The 21,770-nt window shown below is 40.5% G+C and overlaps 1 protein-coding gene across 6 annotated transcripts in view; it reads right to left on the reverse strand.

The window, feature by feature from the left end:
- Map7d2 (MAP7 domain containing 2) overlaps positions 1-21,770 on the reverse strand; it is a 114,691-nt gene that overhangs the window by 17,549 nt on the left and 75,372 nt on the right. For all 6 annotated transcript variants that reach the window (NM_001289778.2, XM_087600187.1, XM_087600186.1 and 3 more), the window contains 3 exon segments: positions 5,131-5,257; positions 6,134-6,432; positions 21,581-21,705. In NM_001289778.2, the coding sequence (NP_001276707.1) occupies positions 5,131-5,257; positions 6,134-6,432; positions 21,581-21,705 (551 nt within the window).

Consider the following 21,770-nt stretch of genomic DNA (forward strand, 5'->3'; position numbering starts at 1 on the left):
AAAAGGCCTAGTTTTCCATGGAAAATAGGAAACCGCTATTTTCTCCAAGTATGAAACTTCTCACTTTAAGAGCCACTTTATCTTCCCTTATCAGCTCCACACCATAGGCCACCCCTAGCCCACTGCAATTGTCATTGTCACTAACCTACCTACATGCTCTAGTTTCTCTTCTAGACTTCGAAAAACCTTCGAACAGTTGTCATTCTCTTGATTTTTGTTACCATACTCATCCTACCCAGTTTTGCTTCTCTACCAAGTAGAAAGTGTCATCATTCAGCAGTTAATGGATATGCCTTGCCTTGGTCATGGGGTACTAGCAAGATTCTTCATGCAGTGGACTCTATCTCTTAACCTCTAGCACTTCACATTTTATGTTCCTCATTGTCACAGTTGGCCCACGCTATTGGTGTGCTGGACAGGCCTTGAATTGTTTAGTCTTGTAGATGAGTGTGTGGGCTTTGCTGTTCGATATTCCTGTGTTTTCGGATTTCATTTTAAAAGCTTCACCTTCACCATCAATCTTTGATTTGATTTTAGCCCATCCTTCTGCCTCTTTGGTGACATTCCCTGCTGAGCACTGTACAAACAACTTCCATCCTTTTCCTTCCATCAGGATCTCCCCAGGCTTCTGGTTCCTGTGACCACAGAGAGGCTGCTCTGCTCCCCAATTCCCACCATGCGTGGTCCTTAGGATCACTCATGTCCTTCCCTGGTTTCCTAGACTGGCTAGAGAAAGGCACAAACAAAGCTGATTGGTCTTGTGCTCTTTAGTCCTGTCTCTTGGACTCTATGTGCACAACCACCTTTTTGTCAACCTTTATCCTCATTCTAGTTGACAGTATTACCACTACTTTTCAGAGAAAATTGGGACTACTTCATCCTGCTTCTCTACTTCACTCATTCATTCACTCTATTAGTACTGAGAATGTTTCCTGTCTGTTCTGCCTAATGTGTAAATGACTGTAAATTCTACCAGTAACTCGTGCAATTCATGGCATACCTTCCCATTGCTCTGACATCTTCTGCTAGATTCCATTCCTTCCAATGCCAGTTTTGCCATTCTATATTTAACTTTCCATTAGCTTCAAAAAGACTCAAGTCTTAGGCATCCCACTCCACCTTCCTAAATTCTCTCCCACCTGCCTTTCTTCTGCTCTATGACAACACTCTTACCTCTTTCAGGCTGCTTCTTGTCTTTGTACCTTCTCAATAATTTAACTCCAAAAAAATCTGTTCATTGCCTAATCCCAAGACCATTCTCAGCCTCAATATGTCTTGCAATAGCCTGATAACACTGACTTTCCTTCCCGTGAGGGCCTCTTACACAGCCCCTGGCCACCTGAGGTTGTGGTATCATTTCTCTCCTGCCTGTAACCTACCTTGCTACTACCCATTGGAAGGCTAGTGCCTGCCCTAGTTTACACCCAAAACACCTGCCACCTAGAAACTTAGCTAGTGAGAAGCCAGGTGTAAACAGAACTGTGAAACTCTGCCTGCAATTTCAGGTCTGTGTTCTCATTTGGACAATGACTCCAGGTTGGATATGAGGCCTGGTCATAAGAAGCTTTATTTCAATATGGGCCCCTAGCAGCCATTTCAGCTTCTAGATGTAATTTATTTTATAATCCCACGAAGTTCTTATCTTCACTAGACTGGACCTAGGGTATAAGGATGCTTGCCCTAACTCCAAGAATCCAACTGTATATCTTAGCCCATCCCCAGGCCCAGAGGCTGGGACTGCTTTGTGGATTTCTAAGAGCACTGGTGTCACAGCCATCTGTAACTGGATCATGTTTTTACTCTCTTAGGGCCTTGTTGCCAGATTAGTCTAGTAAGCCTTTTCTTTAAAGAAAGTCTCCCAGATTCATGACTTGGACAAATATTTGCCTCAACAGCTAGTGACAATAACTGGGCTTTCCAGAGTTTAGCACAAGTATCTTTATTTTTTATTTATTTTTTTGCTACATTTTCTCAACTTGCAGTCACATTTCTGTGACTTTAGTTATTGACACTAAAGAAAACAGATGTGAAGATGGTCCTGTTCCAAGAGATGTCCGCTATTTCCAGCCTCAGGCTGTTTGGTACGTTGCTCTCTCACCTTTTGGGTGGTACTATCAATGCTTCTTCACATTATGGCAAAAGACGGGAAAACTGATTTGGAGTTAAGTGTATTCATCTCAATTTCATCTTGGCCTCAGGCTTCTATTTGACTTCCAACTACCTGTATGTTCTACAGGCACCTATGTTTATCTTAAAACCAGAAGGTTAGTTTTTAGCTTTTCAGACCTTTTTTTTGGCCTTTCCATGGTCTATTACTTCCTAAATACTGCAAATCAAACCTTAGCATCTCCTCTGAAATTTTCCCTTCTTTTAACTTGTCTCAGTATGCATACATCATTTTCTTCTGCCTTGACCACAAAATCTTAGCCTTTGAGTCCACTTAGCCCACTGCTGTTACTGACAGCCTTTTAGTTGAGCTTCTTCCTCTTCACTGAGCAGCAAGCAACAGTAATCAAAGACTGTACTCTGGCCTTTTTAAATGTTAGCTAGAAAAGGGAGACAACCTGTAGACAAATGAGGCTATGTTAGTCATATGAAAGCTTAGCTCAAAGGGGAAAGAGGAATAAATCAGTTCCCTCTCCAATCCAGGTCCAGAAATGCTGCAGGAGATATTCAACCTGCATGTTGAGAAAGAAAGAGTCATCACATGGAAGAAGCATGAGTTCATGTGGAGGCACAACAAAAGAAAGGTTTTTGTGGTTGTGGACCTGCATACTGAAACATAGGAGGAGGTTTGCAGACTGGTCTAGACAGAGAAGGTAGAGGGCAAGGAGTAGCCGGTCCATGGTAGACTTGGTAGGATTTGATAAACCCTGTAGTCAAAAGAATCACTAACAAGGACAATCACATTTATTTAAGAAAAGTAACTCTGGAAACAGCATGGACAGCAGCTCTGGGAGATCTGGTGCTAGAGGAGCATGAATGCTAACATGAGAGCCAATGAAGACTTAACTGATAACTGATGTGATATGAAGGATGATAGAAACATTGAAAGTAGCTCTGAGATGTCAGGAATGGGGTAGACAGAGTATGGAGTGCATGAAATGAACAAGAAGTCTGGGTGACATACTCTAATTTATGCCTTTAAAATGTTGAATTTGAGGTAAATATGAGACAGTAAAATATACTTGAAAATATAGGATTTGCCTTAAAGACAAATGCTAGCTAACGGCTATCTGAGATAAGGAAATGAGTTATAAAATGATGTTATATGACAATAAACAATGACATGTGGCTAATAAGGCCGTCAATTCACATATATCTAGATGTTATGGTATAATGCAATGCAGCTCTAGAGTAAATTCAGGACATAGGCGCAGATTCAGGAGTCTTCAGTGTACTGCAGCAAAGTATGGAAGGTTTACAAAACAAAGTTACGGTTACCTTCAGATATGGGTGATGAACACAAGGTAAAGGGGAAATGGACTCAGGAAGGGAAATGAGAACAAGTTCATGGCTAAGCATGAAACTGCTGCATCAACTGTCAGCCATAAATATTTTGAAGTCAGAGGAAACTGGAAGGATGTCAGAGACAATAGCCAGCAACACTGTGTGCAAGGGAGACTTGTCAGGCAAAAAGCTACTTAAGGACTAAGGGCTTGGAGTCCAGGCAACATTTAGGAGAGATGCAAGAAAGACAAAAAATAAGAATAAAAAACAAGAACAAGTTCCACGGTGCCAAAGGAATCAAGAATCAAATTAAGAATTGGATAATGAAATATTTGAGGGTGTGCAGAAGTATGAAGGGTTTGAGTTGGGAAAATAAAGACAGGAGCTAATGAATTCTTTCTGCAGCTGTGCTGTGAAGGAAATGTGAAGGAGAAGACAGTAGCTGGAAGGTAAACAATCAGTTCTTAAGTACACAACAACAATCAGGTCACTCACCTGCTTAGGGGAATGTTATCTCTGTGGCTACCTTTATCAATCTGTCATTTGAAATCCCATGATTTATGACCTGTCATTTCCCTTACTTAACCTCCAGGAGCTCACCCAAACCAGCTTGAATACACCATCCAACAATAACAAACCATATTGATATTGATCAAAAGGTCGGAGTAAAAAAAAATATGAGATGTTCAGAAGAAGAAGGGATCTATCACCCAACTGTTAAAAAATAGATTGACAAACATTTAATCAGAAACCACCAAGATTTTTTTTATAAAGTTCTAAAGGATCAGGAATACATTATTATTTGTTATCTTAAATTCAGTGCTGGCTTTGTGCTATAGCATTGCTTGAATCCTGTCATGTTCCCATTGTCTAAATGGTACAGGATTGGGCTCTGATTATCCCAAGACCACTCTTTATCTTTGTAGTGATTAAATTGACCTTGTTCATTAACGATGCATTTCCTTTCGGAACACAAAGATCAGAAAAAGTAGGACTACCAGTATCACAGAAAAGTGTTCTAGTACTATTAGCACAGTGGCTTTTAAACACTGATGAATTGCTCCAGTAGAATGAGACTAGAGCAAGCACATTTCCACTATGTTCCCCAGACACTTCTGATAAGATACTCTCCAACATTTAGAGAATCACAGCAATAACATCTTCTGTTTCAGTCTAGGTGAGGATTTCCACATAACTCATTCCCGTGAGTTGGCTCTTCTCTCTAGCCCCTTATCTCTGGGACTCTGATTGACTGACTCTCTTTCATTCCTGAATTTGAGCACAAGTTAGGATCATTTGGGAAGCAGAGTCATGATCTCTATATCCAGAATCTTCTGTCTTTCCAGGAAGACTCAATCTATCCTAAAAGTTCAAACTCTCCTTATAGTTCTACTAGAGTTGCTTCATTTCTCTATCTAAGAAGGGAAAAGAAGGTACCTGTAACATTTAGACCCTGAAAATGTGAGTTTCTAGGTCCTCAGAAAAGAACAACTCTTCATCAATAAGATGTAGAAGACAATGCAGTGTCCCAAGCCCCTTCCCTGCAGTCCATACATCTAGATATGGATTCCCAATACTGCTGTTCAGGTTTTGGCAACATAAACATTGTAAAAAGAAAAGCAAGCTATTTTTTGAATCCCACCTTTACAACAGATCACGCAAGTCTAAGTGCCTGTATACCTCTCTTGTTCTTCCTTCTCCAGCCGTTCTTGCTCCTCCTGTTCCTTCTGTAGCCGAGCCTGACGTCTCTTTTCAGCTAGGATCTTTGCAGCCTCCCCTGCATCTGTGGTGCCTGCTGTGGATTTTCCTGAGGCAGTCAGACAAATAGTAGATAGATAGATAGATAGATAGATAGATAGATCGATCAGAGGAAAGGAACACAGTGAGTCCACTCACACAGAAATGGACACACCACTATTTTTTTTTTGGTTCTTTTTTTCGGAGCTGGGGACCGAACCCAGGGCCTTGCGCTTCCTAGGCAAGCGCTCTACCACTGAGCTAAATCCCCAACCCCACACACACCACTATTTAACTCAGCATGGTGATGGCAAACACTGCAAAAGAGTGCTAAGCAACAGAAGCTGCAATGGGCTAGTTTGACCCTAGTGTGTTCACTCCTCAGTAGTGGCAAGAAGTAGTTGAGTACAGGGCTACAAGCAAGTTCTACAATTCTACCTTATTAATGAACTCACTGCAAGACCGAGACTTTTTTTTTTTTATTAACTTGAGTATTTCTTATATACATTTCGAGTGTTATTCCCTTTCCCGGTTTCCGGGCAAACATCCCCCTCCCCCCTCCCCTTCCTTATGGGTGTTCCCCTCCCAACCCTCCCCCCATTGCCGCCCTCCCCCCATAGACTAGTTCACTGGGGGTTCAGGCAAGACCGAGACTTTAAGGACTAAAGCTAGTGCTTTGTCATGCGGAAGTGCACATATAGGCTGTATGCGGCTCATCTTAGCATTCCTAGGAAATCTTACAGCCACAAGAAGACTCGAGGTTTAGGTTTCCTCAGGAAGAAAAAGGATTCAAAACTTATGAGCAAGCCCGAGAAAGCAGTACAAGGGGATGGGTTGTCCTAGGGAAAACCCAAAATCATGAAAGTGTGCTATGTGGATCAGAACAAAGAGAGAACCATGAGGGGAAAGCTAAGTCAAACTAGCAACACTAATAGAGAAGGTTTACCTGCACTGTGCTCAGCCTTCCCTCCGGTGGCAGAATGTTTCTCAGTTGCATGCTTATCAGCTACATACTTCTCAGTGGCATCCTTGTCAGCCATGGGCTTCTCCAGGGTTTCTTCTCTGGGTAGAACAGTGGTCTGCCGACCAGTGGCACCTTCCTTTTCCTTATTACTCTTCTCTTTTTCTGCCTTCTTCTTGAGTGTTTCTTCACTTGGAGTGGGTGGAAAGTAATACTTCACAGGAGACCCTATGTATGTGGGCTTCACTGTCTTTGGAGACTGTGGATATGTTTTTGCAGTTACCCTGGAAAACCAAAATAAGGCATAACAGATACTGAACTTGATCACCGAATTTTTCATAAGAAAATTTGCTCCAGGAAACTATTTAACTTCATCCTTATATAGAATCAGTTGTAGGGTTTAGAATATACTCCCCAAAGTCATCCAAATGAAATACACGGTACCTGTAAGATGTTCTTGGAAGAAAGAGAAATTGTTTAGATTGATTTATTTTATGTATATGAATACACTGTAGCTATCTTCAGACACACCAGAGGAGGGCATCAGATTCCATTACAGATGGTTGTGAGCCAACATGTGGTTGCTGGAAATAGAACTCAGGATCTCTGGAAGAGCAGACAGTGCTCTTAACTGAGGAGCCATCTCTCTAGCCCAAGAGAAATATTTTAAGAAATCTAGCTGGTAATACCCTGCCCTAAATTTATCTGTGTTTTGTGACAATGTTTAGGACAGGTTGGTAACATGGTTTGGATATGATTACGCAACAAAAGACCTCTGTGTGTGTGTGCGTGTCCCCATGTGTCCATGCTGTGATGCACATGTGAGGTCAGAGGAAAATTTTGTGGGGTCACATCTCTCCTTTCATCTTTATGTGGGCTCTTGGTTCAGGTTTCCAGATCTGGGTGGCAAATGCCCTTATACAATGAATGAATCACCCTACTGGCCCCAAGCCACACTATCTGGGATTGGATTATTTACTATAAGGATGTGTTAGAGTGTGAACCAGCTTTCCCCACCTCACAAATACGTGACCTTTCATATATGCCCACTTTTCTTCTTCGTTTTTCCTTATGAAGCAGCAACATGAGTACCTCACCAGAAGCCAAGGGAATGCTGGTATTATGCTCTTCAACTTCTACACCTTCGAAAACTGTGGTCCAAAAACAAACCTCTTTTCCTTATGAGACATCAACCCTCAAACATTTTGTTATAATGTGAAACAAGTTAAGACAGATTACTGAGCATTCCCTTTATCTTCTTTTTAGATGAACACTAGAGTTGGATTTGGTTTCAGCATATGGCAATAGACAAACTGGTTTTATTTTTTTTATTTCAAGCTTTATTATCAGAGAAAAAAAAACCACACAGACTCATGTGTTTGAATGCTTGGTCCACAGGAAGTGACACTATTAGGAGGTGTGACCTTGTTGGACCTTGTTGGATCTTGATGTTTCATATAATATTCCCCTCTGTTGCCTTCAGATCAAGATTTATAACTTGGTTTTTACTGCCATACTTACCACCAAGACAAGAATAGACTAACAGTAAGACAGCCCTAATTAAATGTTTTCCTTTATAAGAGCTGCCTTGGTCATGGTGTTTCTTCACAGCAGTGAAACCCTAGCTAAGATAGGCATTTTAAAGATAATGCTGTCTCAAAAACTAACAATAATATGAACCAAAACCAGGATGATAAACTTGTGCTGGCTAGTTTTATGTCAACTTGACACAAGCTCAAATCAATTAGGAAGAGGGAATCTCAACTGAGAAAATGCCCCTACCAGATTGGCCTGAGGCAAGCCTGTGAGGCATTTTCTTATTTAATAATTGATGTGGGAGGACCAAGATTGCTGTGGATGGCACCATCCACGTGTTTGTGGTCCTGTGTTCTATAAGAAAGCAGGCTGAGCAAACCATGCAAAACAAAGCAGTAAACAGCATTCTTCCTTCCATGTCCTCTGCATCAGTTCCTGTCTCTAGATCCCTACCCTGATTTCTCTCAGTAATGCACTATGAAATAAGCAAAATAAATCCTTTCCTACCAAAGTTGTTTTGGTCGTTGTGTTTTATCATGGCCCAACTAAGACAAACGATAGTGGGAAACCATGCTGTACTGTTCTTTCATGTTGCTAGTTTTCTACTGTGCAATGTTTTCCTAGAAGTTGCAAAACTTATGTTTTACTTCAAAGAATGTATACAAACATAACAGAAAGTCTTTTACTTGGCCACACCCCTTTTCCTGCACTGTCACTAAGTACTATAAGGACACTGTTAGATAGGTAGATCCTCAGTTGTCCCCATGTTGGAAAGCCTCTATTTGCCTTCTCATGGTGACAATGGCCTTCTGAGGTAGAGATCCACACTGCTCACAGCTATAAAGCACTATGTGTTTGTCATAACCCGTGAGGGTAACAGAGTGATTTGGTCTAATGTTCTGCCACAATCGGCACATATTACTCACTCTCTAGAACATTATACAGGTGCCATAGATACCCCCATCCAACAAAGGGAAAGGCAAGGATAGATGAGACCTGATGGGAGAAGTGATGGTAAAGAATAATACATTGTGGTGGATGGAGAGAAACATTCTCCCTGCCCATAGACTTGTCTACCTTGACTCATTAAGGTGGCACTTTCAGTAACAGAAGCACTGGCGAAAACTGTCTATTGCTTTTCTTTGCACTTATACTCCCTAAGAAGTAAAGTTTGAGTTTTCTAATCAGTAAGTCTAAGGAGGGTGTTGGACACAAACAACCTGACCTTTGTAGTTCTTTTGTTGTAGGAAGTTCTCTTCACTTACAGGGAGCCTTTCCTCTGAGTTCCTCTAAGTAGTGTGAAAAGAGATGGGCCCTGGTTCCTCAGGGGTCTGCAGTATGCCTGCTATCTCCACCCATGAATGAGCGCAGAGATGATGGTTCTGAAGACACCGCTCTCACTAAGAAGAATCTCTACAACTGGACTGTGTACTTGGAAATGATTAATATTCACTGTCAATTTCATTAGATTTAGAATCACCACAGAAACATACCTTTGAATGTGATTATGAGGGTGTCTTGAAAAAGTTTTAACTGAAAAAAAATCTATTCTTTTTGTACTTTTTCATCCATCCATCCATCTATCCATATTACAGCCTGACCTGCAGTTTTCTTTCTCTTTATTCCTTTCTATCTTACACCCTGACCTGCAGTCTTCCTTCCTGCCACACATGTGTGTGTGTATGTATGTATGTATGTATGTATGTATGTATGTATGTATGTATGTATTTTTACAGTCTGACAGTTTCCCCTCCCTCCTCTCTTGCCAACCTTTTCCCTCCCACCTCCCCTTCACCCAATCCCATCTACTCCTCCTGTTTCTCTTCAGAAAAGGGCAGGCCTTCCATGGATATCACCCAGCCATGGCATATCAAGTTACAATAAGTCTAGACACCTCCTCTCCTGTCTATTAAATCTAGACAAGACAACCCAGTAGGAGGAAAGGGTCCCAAAGGTACACAACAGATCAGAGACAGGTCCTGCTCCCACCGTTAGGCATCCCACAAGAAGACAAACTACACAGCTGTAATATATGTGCAGAGGGCCTAGGTCAGTCCCATGCAGGCTCCCTGGTTGGCACTTCCATCTCTGTGAGCCCCTATGGGCCTACATTAGTTGATTCTGGAAAACCCCAATCTTATTATGGGTGGCATCACTGATGAGGTAAGGTGCTGAACCACAAAGAGAAAGTGAGGAGCACAGCACTAACATTTGTCTCTCTCTGCTTCAAGCTCCTGGGCTTATGCTTTTTCTACCACGATAGACTTTACCTTCAAACTCTAAGCGGAACTCAACCTTCCTCACATTGTTTCTGTCAGGTATTTTGTCACAGTTATAAGAAAAGCAACTAATATAAAACCTGAATTGGTCACAGCCTAGCAGTCACAAAGCTATCACCTGAATGCCAACATGACATTCTTTTTTGCTTTAAAGGGCTCACTAATGCAAAATGAGGTCACATTCTCTCTCTCTATCTGGCAGAAGCCTGCAGGTCTGTTAGATCCATAATGGTCATATGGAAGTTCATGTTGCACCACTGTGAGGTTCTATTATAAGTAAACTATTCATGACCACATATTAAAAACAAACAAACAAACAAACAAACAAACAAACAAACAAACAAACAAACCCCTTCTACCTGTTAAGTGAGAATAGATTATTTGGGATAAAATTCTGTTTATGCGGGGTTGGGGATTTAGCTCAGTGGTAGAGCGCTTGCCTAGGAAGCACAAGGCCCTGGGTTCGGTCCCCAGCTCCGAAAAAAAGAAAAAAAAATCTGTTTATGCTCCCCTATCCCAACCTCTCATTAATGAACAGAATATACTAACACATACACAAACACACAGCTAGAGAAATGTACAATACACAAGCAAAATCTAGAATACAGTCTTTGAAGTCTCAATTTTACATATGTACAGAGTTTCCAGGAAAGCTTGCCTCTGTATAGCTTATATGGATTTAGCACCCTGCTGGACATCATAGAAGAGGAAGAAATCTTGAACAAAACACAGTCATTCTGGCAGGTTCTATGGCTTTCCGGGCAACTGATTCACACTACTTTGAGCCAAGGGAAGCCTGACAACACTATTTTTCTAGTTCCCAGGAATAGGTGTTTTAGCTAAAGAAACAAATTCAACTTAAATTAATTGAGAGAAGCCATTGTGATTTTTCTCAAGCTTTATTTTGAAGTATCTTCATACCTATTTATTCAAGACCTACTTAATTGTCAGTGATGCAGGCAGGAAATTTCTACTAACCACAGTTTTTGTAAGAACACTACCCTTGACAGCATAATAAGTGACTTTTCCCAAAGAGATACAAAGAGTGAGGACAGGGCTGGCACCCAAGTTCTGATATTTATTTGCCTTGCTTTTTCAGTTTTTAGTTTTATTTTGCTATTTTAACTTTTACGGGTTGAAAATACTGTAATAGAGAATTAAAAAGGAATGCACAGAGCAGAATTATATAATCTGCATGATTAACAAAAAAAAAAGAGTTAACAAACACCTACATAAGTACAGTGAATGGCAAGAATAACTCTCTGGAGACAGCTTTACACCACAGAACGTGAACAGACAACAAAGTGGAACTCCAAAGGAGTCCCTGCCCCCTATCCTGGAATCTGATTTTATTTTCTCCATTGCTATTTAATGCCAAGAATGGTGAATATAGTCTACACCCTGGCTATGAGAGAGTTATGTGATTGAGTCAGTATAATTCAGCCAGCAGTCTGAAATTTATTACTTTATATAGAAAAAAAGAAAACCTACATACACCACCTTATCCCACAAACTGACACCATAATATGAAATGCTAACAAAGACTCAACATCCCTGCCACAGGGTTTCTGTCCAAATGCATAACCTGAATCTAACCTTCAATAAACATCAAAACAACCTAAGTCAAAGGCAAACCATCACATGAACTAGCTTCTATGCTAAGATCATGAAAAAAATAAGACTACAAAATCATTACAGGTTAAAAGAGACCAAAGAGTAAGGGACTCCATATATCTATAATTTTAGATTTTGGGAGGTGGAGGCAGGATAATCAGGAATTCAAAGCCATCCTCAATTACACAATAAGTTCAAGACTGGCCTGGCAATATAAAAACCCTATCAAACATACACAAAACTAAACAAATAGTAAATAATGAGATAAAGAAGACTACGGTGATTAAATTATCAAATACAATGTGGAATTCTTTGCAGATTCAATCCTGGGCTATAATTGACCAAAGCTACATATAGTTTATAAATCAAAGTTAATTTTTCTAATTTTCATGTACTGTGGGTATATGTATTAGTTACTTTTGGTTCTCCTGCAACAAAATACCTGACAAAAGTAACTTAGAAAACATTATTTGGGGTTATGGTTTGAGGGACCACCATGATGTTTGGCAGCAACAGTGGGAGAGGGACAGTGAGTCACATTTCATTCAGTTGGGAATCAGAACAAGTTAAATATTGGTGCACGTATTACTCCTTTTAATTTTTTTTCTGTTTTTTAAAATTTAGTCTGAGACCCCAGATTATGAAATGGTACCACAATCAGGGTGGGTCTCTTCTCAGTTAAACCTCTTTAGAGACTTCCTCAAAGACATACCCAGAGGTGTGTCTACTAGGTGATTCCAAATCAAAGTTGTCAATGAAGGGGGCTGGAGAGATGGCTCAGTGGTTAAGAGCACTGACTGCTCTTCCAGAGGTCCTGAGTTCAATTCCCAGCAACCACATGGTGGCTCACAACCATCTGTCATGAAGATCCGATGCCCTCTTCTGGTGTGTCTGAAGACAGCGACAGTGTAATCACATAAAATAAATAAATCTTTAAAAAAAAAAGTTGTCAATGAAGACCAACCATCACAGTAAATAAAGGAATGCCTTTGTTTTTGAGGGACACATTGTCAGCAACTTATTTTCAAAAGTTCCAGGAGATAATGGTATGTATCTACTGATAGAGGGGATGAGAATGATAAAACAAATGTGGATGAAAGAGTACTAATAATTCTTTAAAATTGAAACGATCTAAAGAGAAAGGCTTAAAAATTGGTCCAAATTCAAATGATCCTTTGGTAAGACTTAAACATATAGTATTATGGAATGGGTAAATACATATACCTGCAGGACCAGGTATCACTTGATATTTTTAATTATACTTTACAGGGAAAAGGTCGGATAAGAAACAAATGATGGTGACAAAACAGCAGCTGAACTGCCAATACAAGGAGCCCTAGTGCCCTATGGTTACTTATCTATGTGAGTGGATAACCATACCATGCATCTGCCAAAGAAGTCTATGGGAATGACACCTAGACAAAAGCAATTAAAAATTTCCTGGGTTTCTATGAGCATATGATTTAAAGCAATGAGATCCTTATTTTGACATATGCAAAATACCCTTTGTGCTAGTTAGTTTTCTTCTTGTGATAAAATATTTGACAAAAGTAAATTAAGGAAAGAAGACTTGTGCTTTTTGTTTGTTTTGCTGGTTGGTTAATAGTATGGCATGATGGTAAAAGGATTAGGCAGATAGTCACATTGTATCTGCAGTCAGGAAACAGCAATGACCACTGATGATCAGCTTGCCAACCCATGGAATGGTATCATCCACATTTAGGGCATCTCTTTCTACCTCAAATAACATAGTCTAGAAACTCTCCCATAAACATACCCAGAGATGGAGAGATGGCTCAGTGGTTAAGAGCACCAGCTGTTCTTAGAGAGGGTATAATTTCAATTCCTAGTACCTACATGGTGGCATGTAACCTTATTTAACGCCAGTTCCACAGGAATCTGGGCTTCATGAGTAACAGACAGACATATTCTGGTGCACAGACATACATGTGTGCAAAGCACCCAAGCATATAAAATAATTTTTAAAATTGTAAAATGTCAATAATAAATGGAGTTTGCTTATGTGTGATACCATTTTTAATACCAAGTTTCTTTTTCTTGTCTTTCTTCAATATTGAAAATATAAAGTAGGGGTTGGGGATTTAGCTCAGTGGTAGAGAGCAAGCGCAAGGCCGTGGGTTCAGTCCCCAGCTCCGAAAAAAACAAAAAAAAAAAAAAAAAAGAAAAAAAAGAAAAAAGAAAATTAAAAAAATATGTTAAGTTGTAAAGAATGAAACAATAAGTGTCCATACATCCACCATTTAATCCAGAAGAAAGGCACTATCATTATGATGAAAATTTTTGACTGATCTGAACTGATCCAACAGCTCCCTGCACCTAAATCCAATGTGGGGAGAGAACTGAACACCAGAAGTGTGGACAATCCTGAGACCACAGGACAGTCCTGCCCACTTCTGCCCACCTCTCCTACTTCCCTGGCCTAAGAGGAAACTGCATAATGCCTCTGGATACAGGAATATAGGAGCAGTCAGTGGCAGACTGAACCGGTCACATGGCTCTCTGTACCCAAATCCTGTGGGGGAGAAAGCTGGACCCTCAGAAGTGCAGACACTCCTGAGAACTCAGAAGAAGACTATTCTCTGCCCACATTCCCAACCCAAAAGGGAATCGCCTAGTGCCGTCTGTGGCCCCTGGGTGCAGGGACCTAGGAGCAGTCAGGGGCAGGGTATCTGCCTGCACCAAGAGCTGAAAGCCAGTCACCAGGAGTGCCTACACAACTGAGGGCAGAGCTCTCTGCTCCCAGATCCAGCTGAAAGAAAACAGGTCTACAGGAGTGCTGACACACAGGCCTATAGGAGGGTCAGGCCACTGCCAGAGACAGCAAGACAAACTAATACCAGAGATGGGGAGAGGCAAGCACAGGAACCCAAGCAACAGAAACCAAGACTACTTGGCATCATCAAGCCCAGCTCTCCCAAACAAGCAAATACTGGATATGCAAACACACTAGAAAAGCAAGATTCAGATTTTAAATCACAATTTAAATGATGATGGAGGACTTTAAGAAGGACATAAATAATTCCCTTAAAGAAATACAGGAAAGGGGTTGGGGATTTAGCTCAGTGGTAGAGTGCTTGCCTAGGAAGTGCAAGGCCCTGGGTTCGGTCCCCAGCTCCAAAAAAAAGAACCAAAAAAAAAAAAAAAAAAGAAATACAGGAAAATACAAGTATACAAATAGAAGCCCTTAAAGAAGAAACACAAAAATCTCTTAAAGAATTATAGGAAAACAGAACCAAATGGGTGAAGGAATTGAACAAAACCATCCAGGATTTAAAACTGGAAATAGAAACAATAAAGAAATCACAAAGGGAGACCCTGGAGATAGAAAACCTAGGGAAGAGATCAAGAGTCATAGACCAACAGAATACAAGAAGAGAACGAAGAGAGAATCTCAGAGACAGAAGATATCATAGAAAACATTGACACAACTGTCAAAGATAATGTAAAGCGGAAAAAGCTACTGGTCCAAAACATACAGGAAATCCAGGACTCAATGAGAAGATCAAACCTAAGGATAATAGGTATAGAAGAGAGTGAAGACTCCCAGCTCAAAGGACCAGTAAGTATCTTCAACAAAATCATAGAAGAAAACTTCCCTAACCTAAATAAAGAGATGCCCATAAACATACAAGAAGCCTACAGAACTCGAAATAGATTGGACCAGAAAAGAAACTCCTCCCGTCACATAATAGTCAAAACACCAAATGCACAAAATAAAGAAAGAATATTAAAAGCAGTAAGGGAAAAAGGTCAAGTAACATATAAAGGCAGATCTATCAGAGTTACACCAGACTTCTCACCAGAGACTATGAAAGCCAGAAGATCCTGGGCAGATGTCATGAAGACCTAAGAGAACACAAATGCCAGCCCAGGCTACTATATCCAGCAAAACTCTCAATTAACACAGATGGAGAAACCAAGGTATTTCATGATAAAACCAAATTTACACAATATCTTTCTACAAATCCAGCCCTACGAAGGATAATACATGGAAAATTCCAATACAAGGAGGGAAACTACACCCTAGAAAAAGCAAGAAAGTACTCTCCTTGCAACAAAACTAAAAGAAGAGAGACACACAAACATAACTCTGCCTTTAACAGTGAAAATAAAAGGAAGTAGTAATTACTATTTCTTAATAGCTCTTAACATCAATGGACTCAATTCCCCAATAAAAAGACATAGACTGACAGACTGTATACAGAAAGAGGACCCAGCATTTTGCTGCCTACAGGAAACACAACTCAGAAACAAAGACAGACACTACCTCAGAGTGAAAGGCTGGATAACAACTTTCCAAGCAAATGGTCCAAAGAAACAAGGTGGAGTAGTCATTCTAATATCGAATAAAATCTACTTTCAACCAAAAGTCACCAAAAAAAGATAAGGAAGGACACTTCATATTCATCAAAGGAAAAATCCACCAAGATGAACTCTCAATCCTAAATATCTATGCTCCAAATGCAAGGGCACCCACATTCATAAAAGAAACCTTATTAAAATTCAATTTACACAATGCACCTCACACAATACTAATAGGAGATTTCAACACCTCACTCTCATCAAAGGACAGATCATGGAAACAGAAACTAAACAGAGACGTAGACAGACAAAGAGAAGTCATGAGCCAAATGGACTTAACAGATATTTATAGAACATTTCATCCTAAAACAAAAGGATATACCTTCTTCTCAGCACCTCATGGTACTTTCTCCAAAACTGACCATATAATCAGTCACAAAATAGGCCTTAACAGATACAGGAAGATAGAAATGCTCTCCCATGCATCCTATCAGATCACCATGCACTAAGACTGGTCTTCAATAACAACAATAATGACAGAAAGTCCACATATACATGGAAGTTGAACAATGCTCTACTCAATGACAACTTGGTCCAATATTGTCAGAAAATGTACTGATGAAGTCAATGGAGAAATAAGATAAATCCTACAATTAATTTGTAACAGGCCTTTACACCGCCAACTATAACTTTAACAAAGCTCCCAGTAAAAAGAAGTGAACCCATGTTTTATTTGTTCAATTATCTAAAAGAAAAGAAAATTCCCATGTGTTACTTCCTTGTCTGATCCCCATCTTGCCTCATTCAAAGAGTCCAGTATGTCATAAAAATTCATTTCACAACATTTAATTTTGAAGAATGTTGTTTAGGTAGTAATCTGGGAACTAAAAGTACATGGAATCTATTATCAACATTCTTCTGTAACTTGCTTTCCCATTCACTATGACATTCCTGAGATCTACATGTGGTTACAGGCAGTTGTGACCAACGTTTCTTTACTGTATAGTTTTGATTTAGTTTTAATTAATTTATGTTCACTGCATATAAGCCCTCATGATTCTCTAGACTGGACCATGCCCGGGTGTTTCATTCACTAATTTTCAACTAGTAGGAACCTATTTTTCTGGGTATTTTATTTTTATTTACTTGGGAAAGAGAGGTTTCAATATGTAGCCTATGCTGGCTTAGGCTAGCCTATAAATTTATATGATCCCTCTACCTCAGCCTCTTAAATGCTACGATTATAGTCTGGCTTTTCTGAACATTTTAAAACCAGAAACTCTTGTTTCTCTTTAGACCAAATTTAAGCATTCTTTTTTCTCCCTTTTTCCCTTGCTTATTTTTAGGTTAGTCATTCTTAATAGGAAGTTTTGAAATCTGAAATGCTCCATACTCCAAATCTTTTTAAGTATCATGCTACTGCTTAGAAATTTTCAGACTTCAATCTGTCAGATCAAGGATGCCTAACCAATAAAGTCTGTGCAAGCATCCCCAAGCCTGAGCAACTATAAAATGTGAAACATTCCTAGTTCCAAGTAGTCCTAATGAACTAAGAGAGACACATACCGAGCATCTGTCATACAATAATAAATAAAGACAATGCCCCAAGTATTCTGAAGAGGCCACCTCCTGTAGTCAGGCAGAACTCTCAGGGGAGGGATGGGGACACCAACCCACCCAAAAAACTTTCAACCCAAAATGTATTCTAAATAAATCTAAATAAATCTCTAAAAGAGATTCAGGGATGGGGGTTGGAACAGAGACTGAGGGAATGGCCAATCAATAACTAGCCCAACTTGAGACTCATCCCTTGGGTAAGCACCAGTCCTTGACACTATTAATGATACTCTGGTTATGATTGCAGACAGAAGCCTACCATGGCTGTTCTCTGAGAGGTTCCACCCAGCAGCTGACTGAAACAGATTCAGATATCCACATCTAAACATTGGATGGAGGTTGGGGACTCTTGTAGAGGAGTAGGGAAGAATTAAAGGCCCTAGTGGGGACAGGAACCCCACAGGAAGACCAACAGAGCAAACTAACCTAGGACTTTGGGTGTTCTCAGAAACTTAGCCACCAACTAAATAACATACTCAGGCTGTACCTAGGCCTCTGCACTCATATGTAGCAGATGTACAGCTCAGACTCCATGCAGGTCCCCCAACAACTGGAATGAAGACTGTCCCTAAAGCTGTTGCCTGTCTGGGGAATCCATTCCCTAACAAGGCTGCATTGTTGTCTGGCCTCAGTGGGAGAGGATGCACCTAACCCGGCAAAGACTTGATGGGCCAGGGTGGATGAGGGACGAACTCTGATTTCAGAGGGGACTGGAATCCTGGGTAGCAATTAGGATGTTAAAAAAGGATGTGTGCACAATAATGACAGGCAGAACTGAAGACTCCAAGATAGTGAGGAACGGCATCATGAGAGTAACCAACAATGTCACCCTAAGGCCAAGGTATGGTCCTAGCCTGTGCTGCCACCAAGGGCCATATCAGGGTGCAAGGCCCTGCAGCAGCAGGTCTGATATCACCAAAGAGCAGGTGGTTATCCCTGGTCTGGACTATGACCAGGGGGCCATGTTGATGTCTGTGGTGCTTTGAACAGGTAGGTATGGGCCCCATAGACTTATGTGTTTGAATGACTGACACATAGGGATGGTATTATTAGGAGGTGTGGTCTAATTGGAGTGGGTGTGGCCTTGTTGGAGGAAATGTGTCAGATAGGCTTTAAGGTATTCTTTGGTCATTCTATGCCCTCAGATCAAGATGTATAACTCTCAAGTACCATGCCTCTTCCATGTTTCCTGCTATGATGATAATGGACTAAAACTCTGAAATTGTAAGCCAGCCCAATTAAATGTATTTCTTTATAAGAAAAAGAAAGATGGGCTGGAGAGATGGCTCAGCAGTTAAGAACACTGACTGCGGAGAGGAAGATAGAGACAGACAAGAAGGACGATTTGAATCCAGGTGATCTAGGTCAATTTTATCTCGTCTAGCTGGTCGGTTGGCCGGAGTTTCTCATCAAGGAGTACATGCTGTTTGCTCCCCAGATGGACAGCCTGAATGAGCTACAAATCCATGGAGCCTGGGACACAAGAGACTCTAAAGTCTGCAACAGAATTGAAATCTCCACCTTGCCAGATCCTGCTGGGGGAGAGCTGGTCTTCCAGGAGTGCTGACACAGCTGAGAACTCAGAGATGGTCTTATTACCCTGACACATATCTTTGGGTGAGAAACATCGGATGACAAGTTCCTCATGTGTTCTGAAGAGGGTGGATCTAGGAGCCCCTCCAGTGAGGCTTGAAGGTTATTGGTTAGCCAAGTGGTTCTGCGGTTCCAACTGAAATACCCCTTTCATTCAGTTTGAAGGCCCTTTTCCTTTCCAACTTGCTAAAAACAGAAGTCTATGTTTACCAGTGAACCCATCGACCCCACTGCTACTTAACATGGCCACAGGGGCTGTGAAGAGGTTAGCAAGTTGGCTTCTCAAAAAAAAAAATAGGTCAATTGGGGGCTGGGGATTTAGCTCAGTGGTAGAGCGCTTACCTAGGAAGCGCAAGGCCCTGGGTTCGGTCCCCAGCTCCGGAAAAAAAAAATAGGTCAATGATCCTGGTCTTTGTGGTGAGGTCTAGGGTAATCACGGGGTTCTTGTAAGTTGAAGCGGTCAGAGGTGAGAAGAGCACGGATGCCAATGAGAGTGAAGTAAGGAGGCCTCTTAATGATGGAGAAAGGGCTGTGAGCTGGTAGACTGGGATTTGAAAAGGCACAAAGACATGCTTTCCCTTGAAGTCTGCAGGATCATACGCCTCAGTGCCTTGCGTTCATACCAAAGACCCCCGCACCCGGAAGAGAAGACACTGTTGCTTCCGGACACTACATCAGCCCTGGAAAATAGATTCCTCCTCTCCTCCCTTTCCTGTCTCTGTCCTTCCCCCCTCTCCAGTTTCTTCTCCTCTGCCACCTTTTCTCTTCCCCTCTCTCCCTCTTCCTCTCAGCTCCTTTCTCTCTTTGTCTTTTGGGATCAAATAATTCAGGGAACAGTTAGGAACAGACCTGATGATTTACTAACAATGGATATTTTTGTTTATGGCAAGGTTTTTCTCTGATTATTATGAGTTCTGGTGAGGAGATTAATTCAGTTACAGTGATTTGTTTCCTTGTCTTGACTTCATAAAAATCACGGAGATACAATAATATAGTTATACATCCCCTGGGCTTGAGAATGCCCAGTAATTACAAGTGATTCACGAGAACAGCTTAACTTATAAGGGATTGTATTGTGCTCTGTGGTAAGCAGTCATTTATTGAGTTTTAAAAGTGCCTTTAGAAAGGATATAATGTGATAATCCATTAAAAGTACGTTTGGAGAAAAAAAAAAAAGAACACTGACTGCTCTTCCAGTGATCCTGAGTTCAATTCCCAGTAACCAATGGTAATGGGATCTGATGCCCTCTAATGCTGTGTTTGAAGACAGTGACATTGTACTCACATATATGAAATAAATAAATAAATCTTTAAAAAACAAGAAAAATAATAAAAGACAATCTCCAACCTCAAAGTAGTTTTGAAGAAGCCCACCAATTGAACATAAAATGCTGACACAATAAGAACAAGCTTCAGATGAACAAGGCTCCAACTGAGGCCTGACCCTCACTTCATATAGGTAGGTCTCCACTCAAATGTTACATTGAGGGATATATGCTGCTCAAAGGACATTATATACTTGCATGAAGATGATCTTATATAACTCTGCATAGAAAAACTTCTGAGTACCACTATACCTCTGCACTCCTGGATTAAGTTGTTACTAAATCACTTATTTATTATTACTATGTGTATGTACATGAAGAGTGTTGTGTGCAATGGGACATGTGTAGTGGTTAGGGGACAACTCCTTCCACTTTTAGATGAGTTCCAAGGATCAAACTCAGGTAGCCAGACTTTTATGGTAAGCACCTTTAGCAAGTCATCTTATTGACCCTTCAACTGAATCACTGTTGTCAATTACTGTTGGTACAATTTTTTAGTAACTTGGGACAATGATTATAAATCTGTTTTTTATTTATATTGTCCTTGTTGAGTACAGGACAATGATCATAATTGTTTTTTTACTTATACTGTTCTTGTTTATCTATCTATAATAAAAATGAAGTGTTTTATTTGAAAATGTTGTGTTGTGTGGGAACATATAACTATTATCTCAGCACTGTAGAAGCAGAGGCAGAAAGATCAGTTCAAGGCCATGAGAACTTTGTTTTGGAGATAGTCTGCAAATTGTTAAGCTCCAATAATGAGAGACAGTGAGCAGATGCCCACACACAAAGAAATCACTTCAATCTAGAGCTAGACATGGTTCACCAAAAGAAAAAGGATTATTCCAGAGGGAATAAAGAAGAGAAAAATAGAATTGAAGAATTTAAAGAGAAAATGATGAACATATAATTTTGGTAAATATGAATCGTATATATGTTACCAAGCAATGAACTTATAAATGGTCCTTCATTTATCCAGAAGATACATAAGCATGTAGCACATACCTCAAAGGTAGGTATTTGTCTTGCTCACCCATTTTGTTGGTCATGCTTTTGTGAGAGCAGAAGCCACAATGTTGGACAGAACCAAACTAAGTTTGACTGTTAACCATCAGAGTTCTGACAAGGGAAATATTGCTTACTTGGATTTCACAGGAGAAGATGACCTCTTGGAAATGTTTTCAGGAGGCTCGCATCTTCTCAGTGGGGACCCAAGACCCCCAGAAGAAACAGAAGTTGCCCCTCGTCCCTTCTTCACTTTCTCCATCTGCAAGAGACAAAGAATACGATAGCCACAGCTCACGACTGGTACTTCTTCTATAATTTGAAAAA

The sequence above is a fragment of the Rattus norvegicus genome, chromosome X, assembly GCF_021556685.1.
Source record: "Rattus norvegicus strain SHRSP/BbbUtx chromosome X, alternate assembly SHRSP_T2T, whole genome shotgun sequence".
Taxonomy (NCBI): Eukaryota; Metazoa; Chordata; class Mammalia; order Rodentia; family Muridae; genus Rattus; species Rattus norvegicus.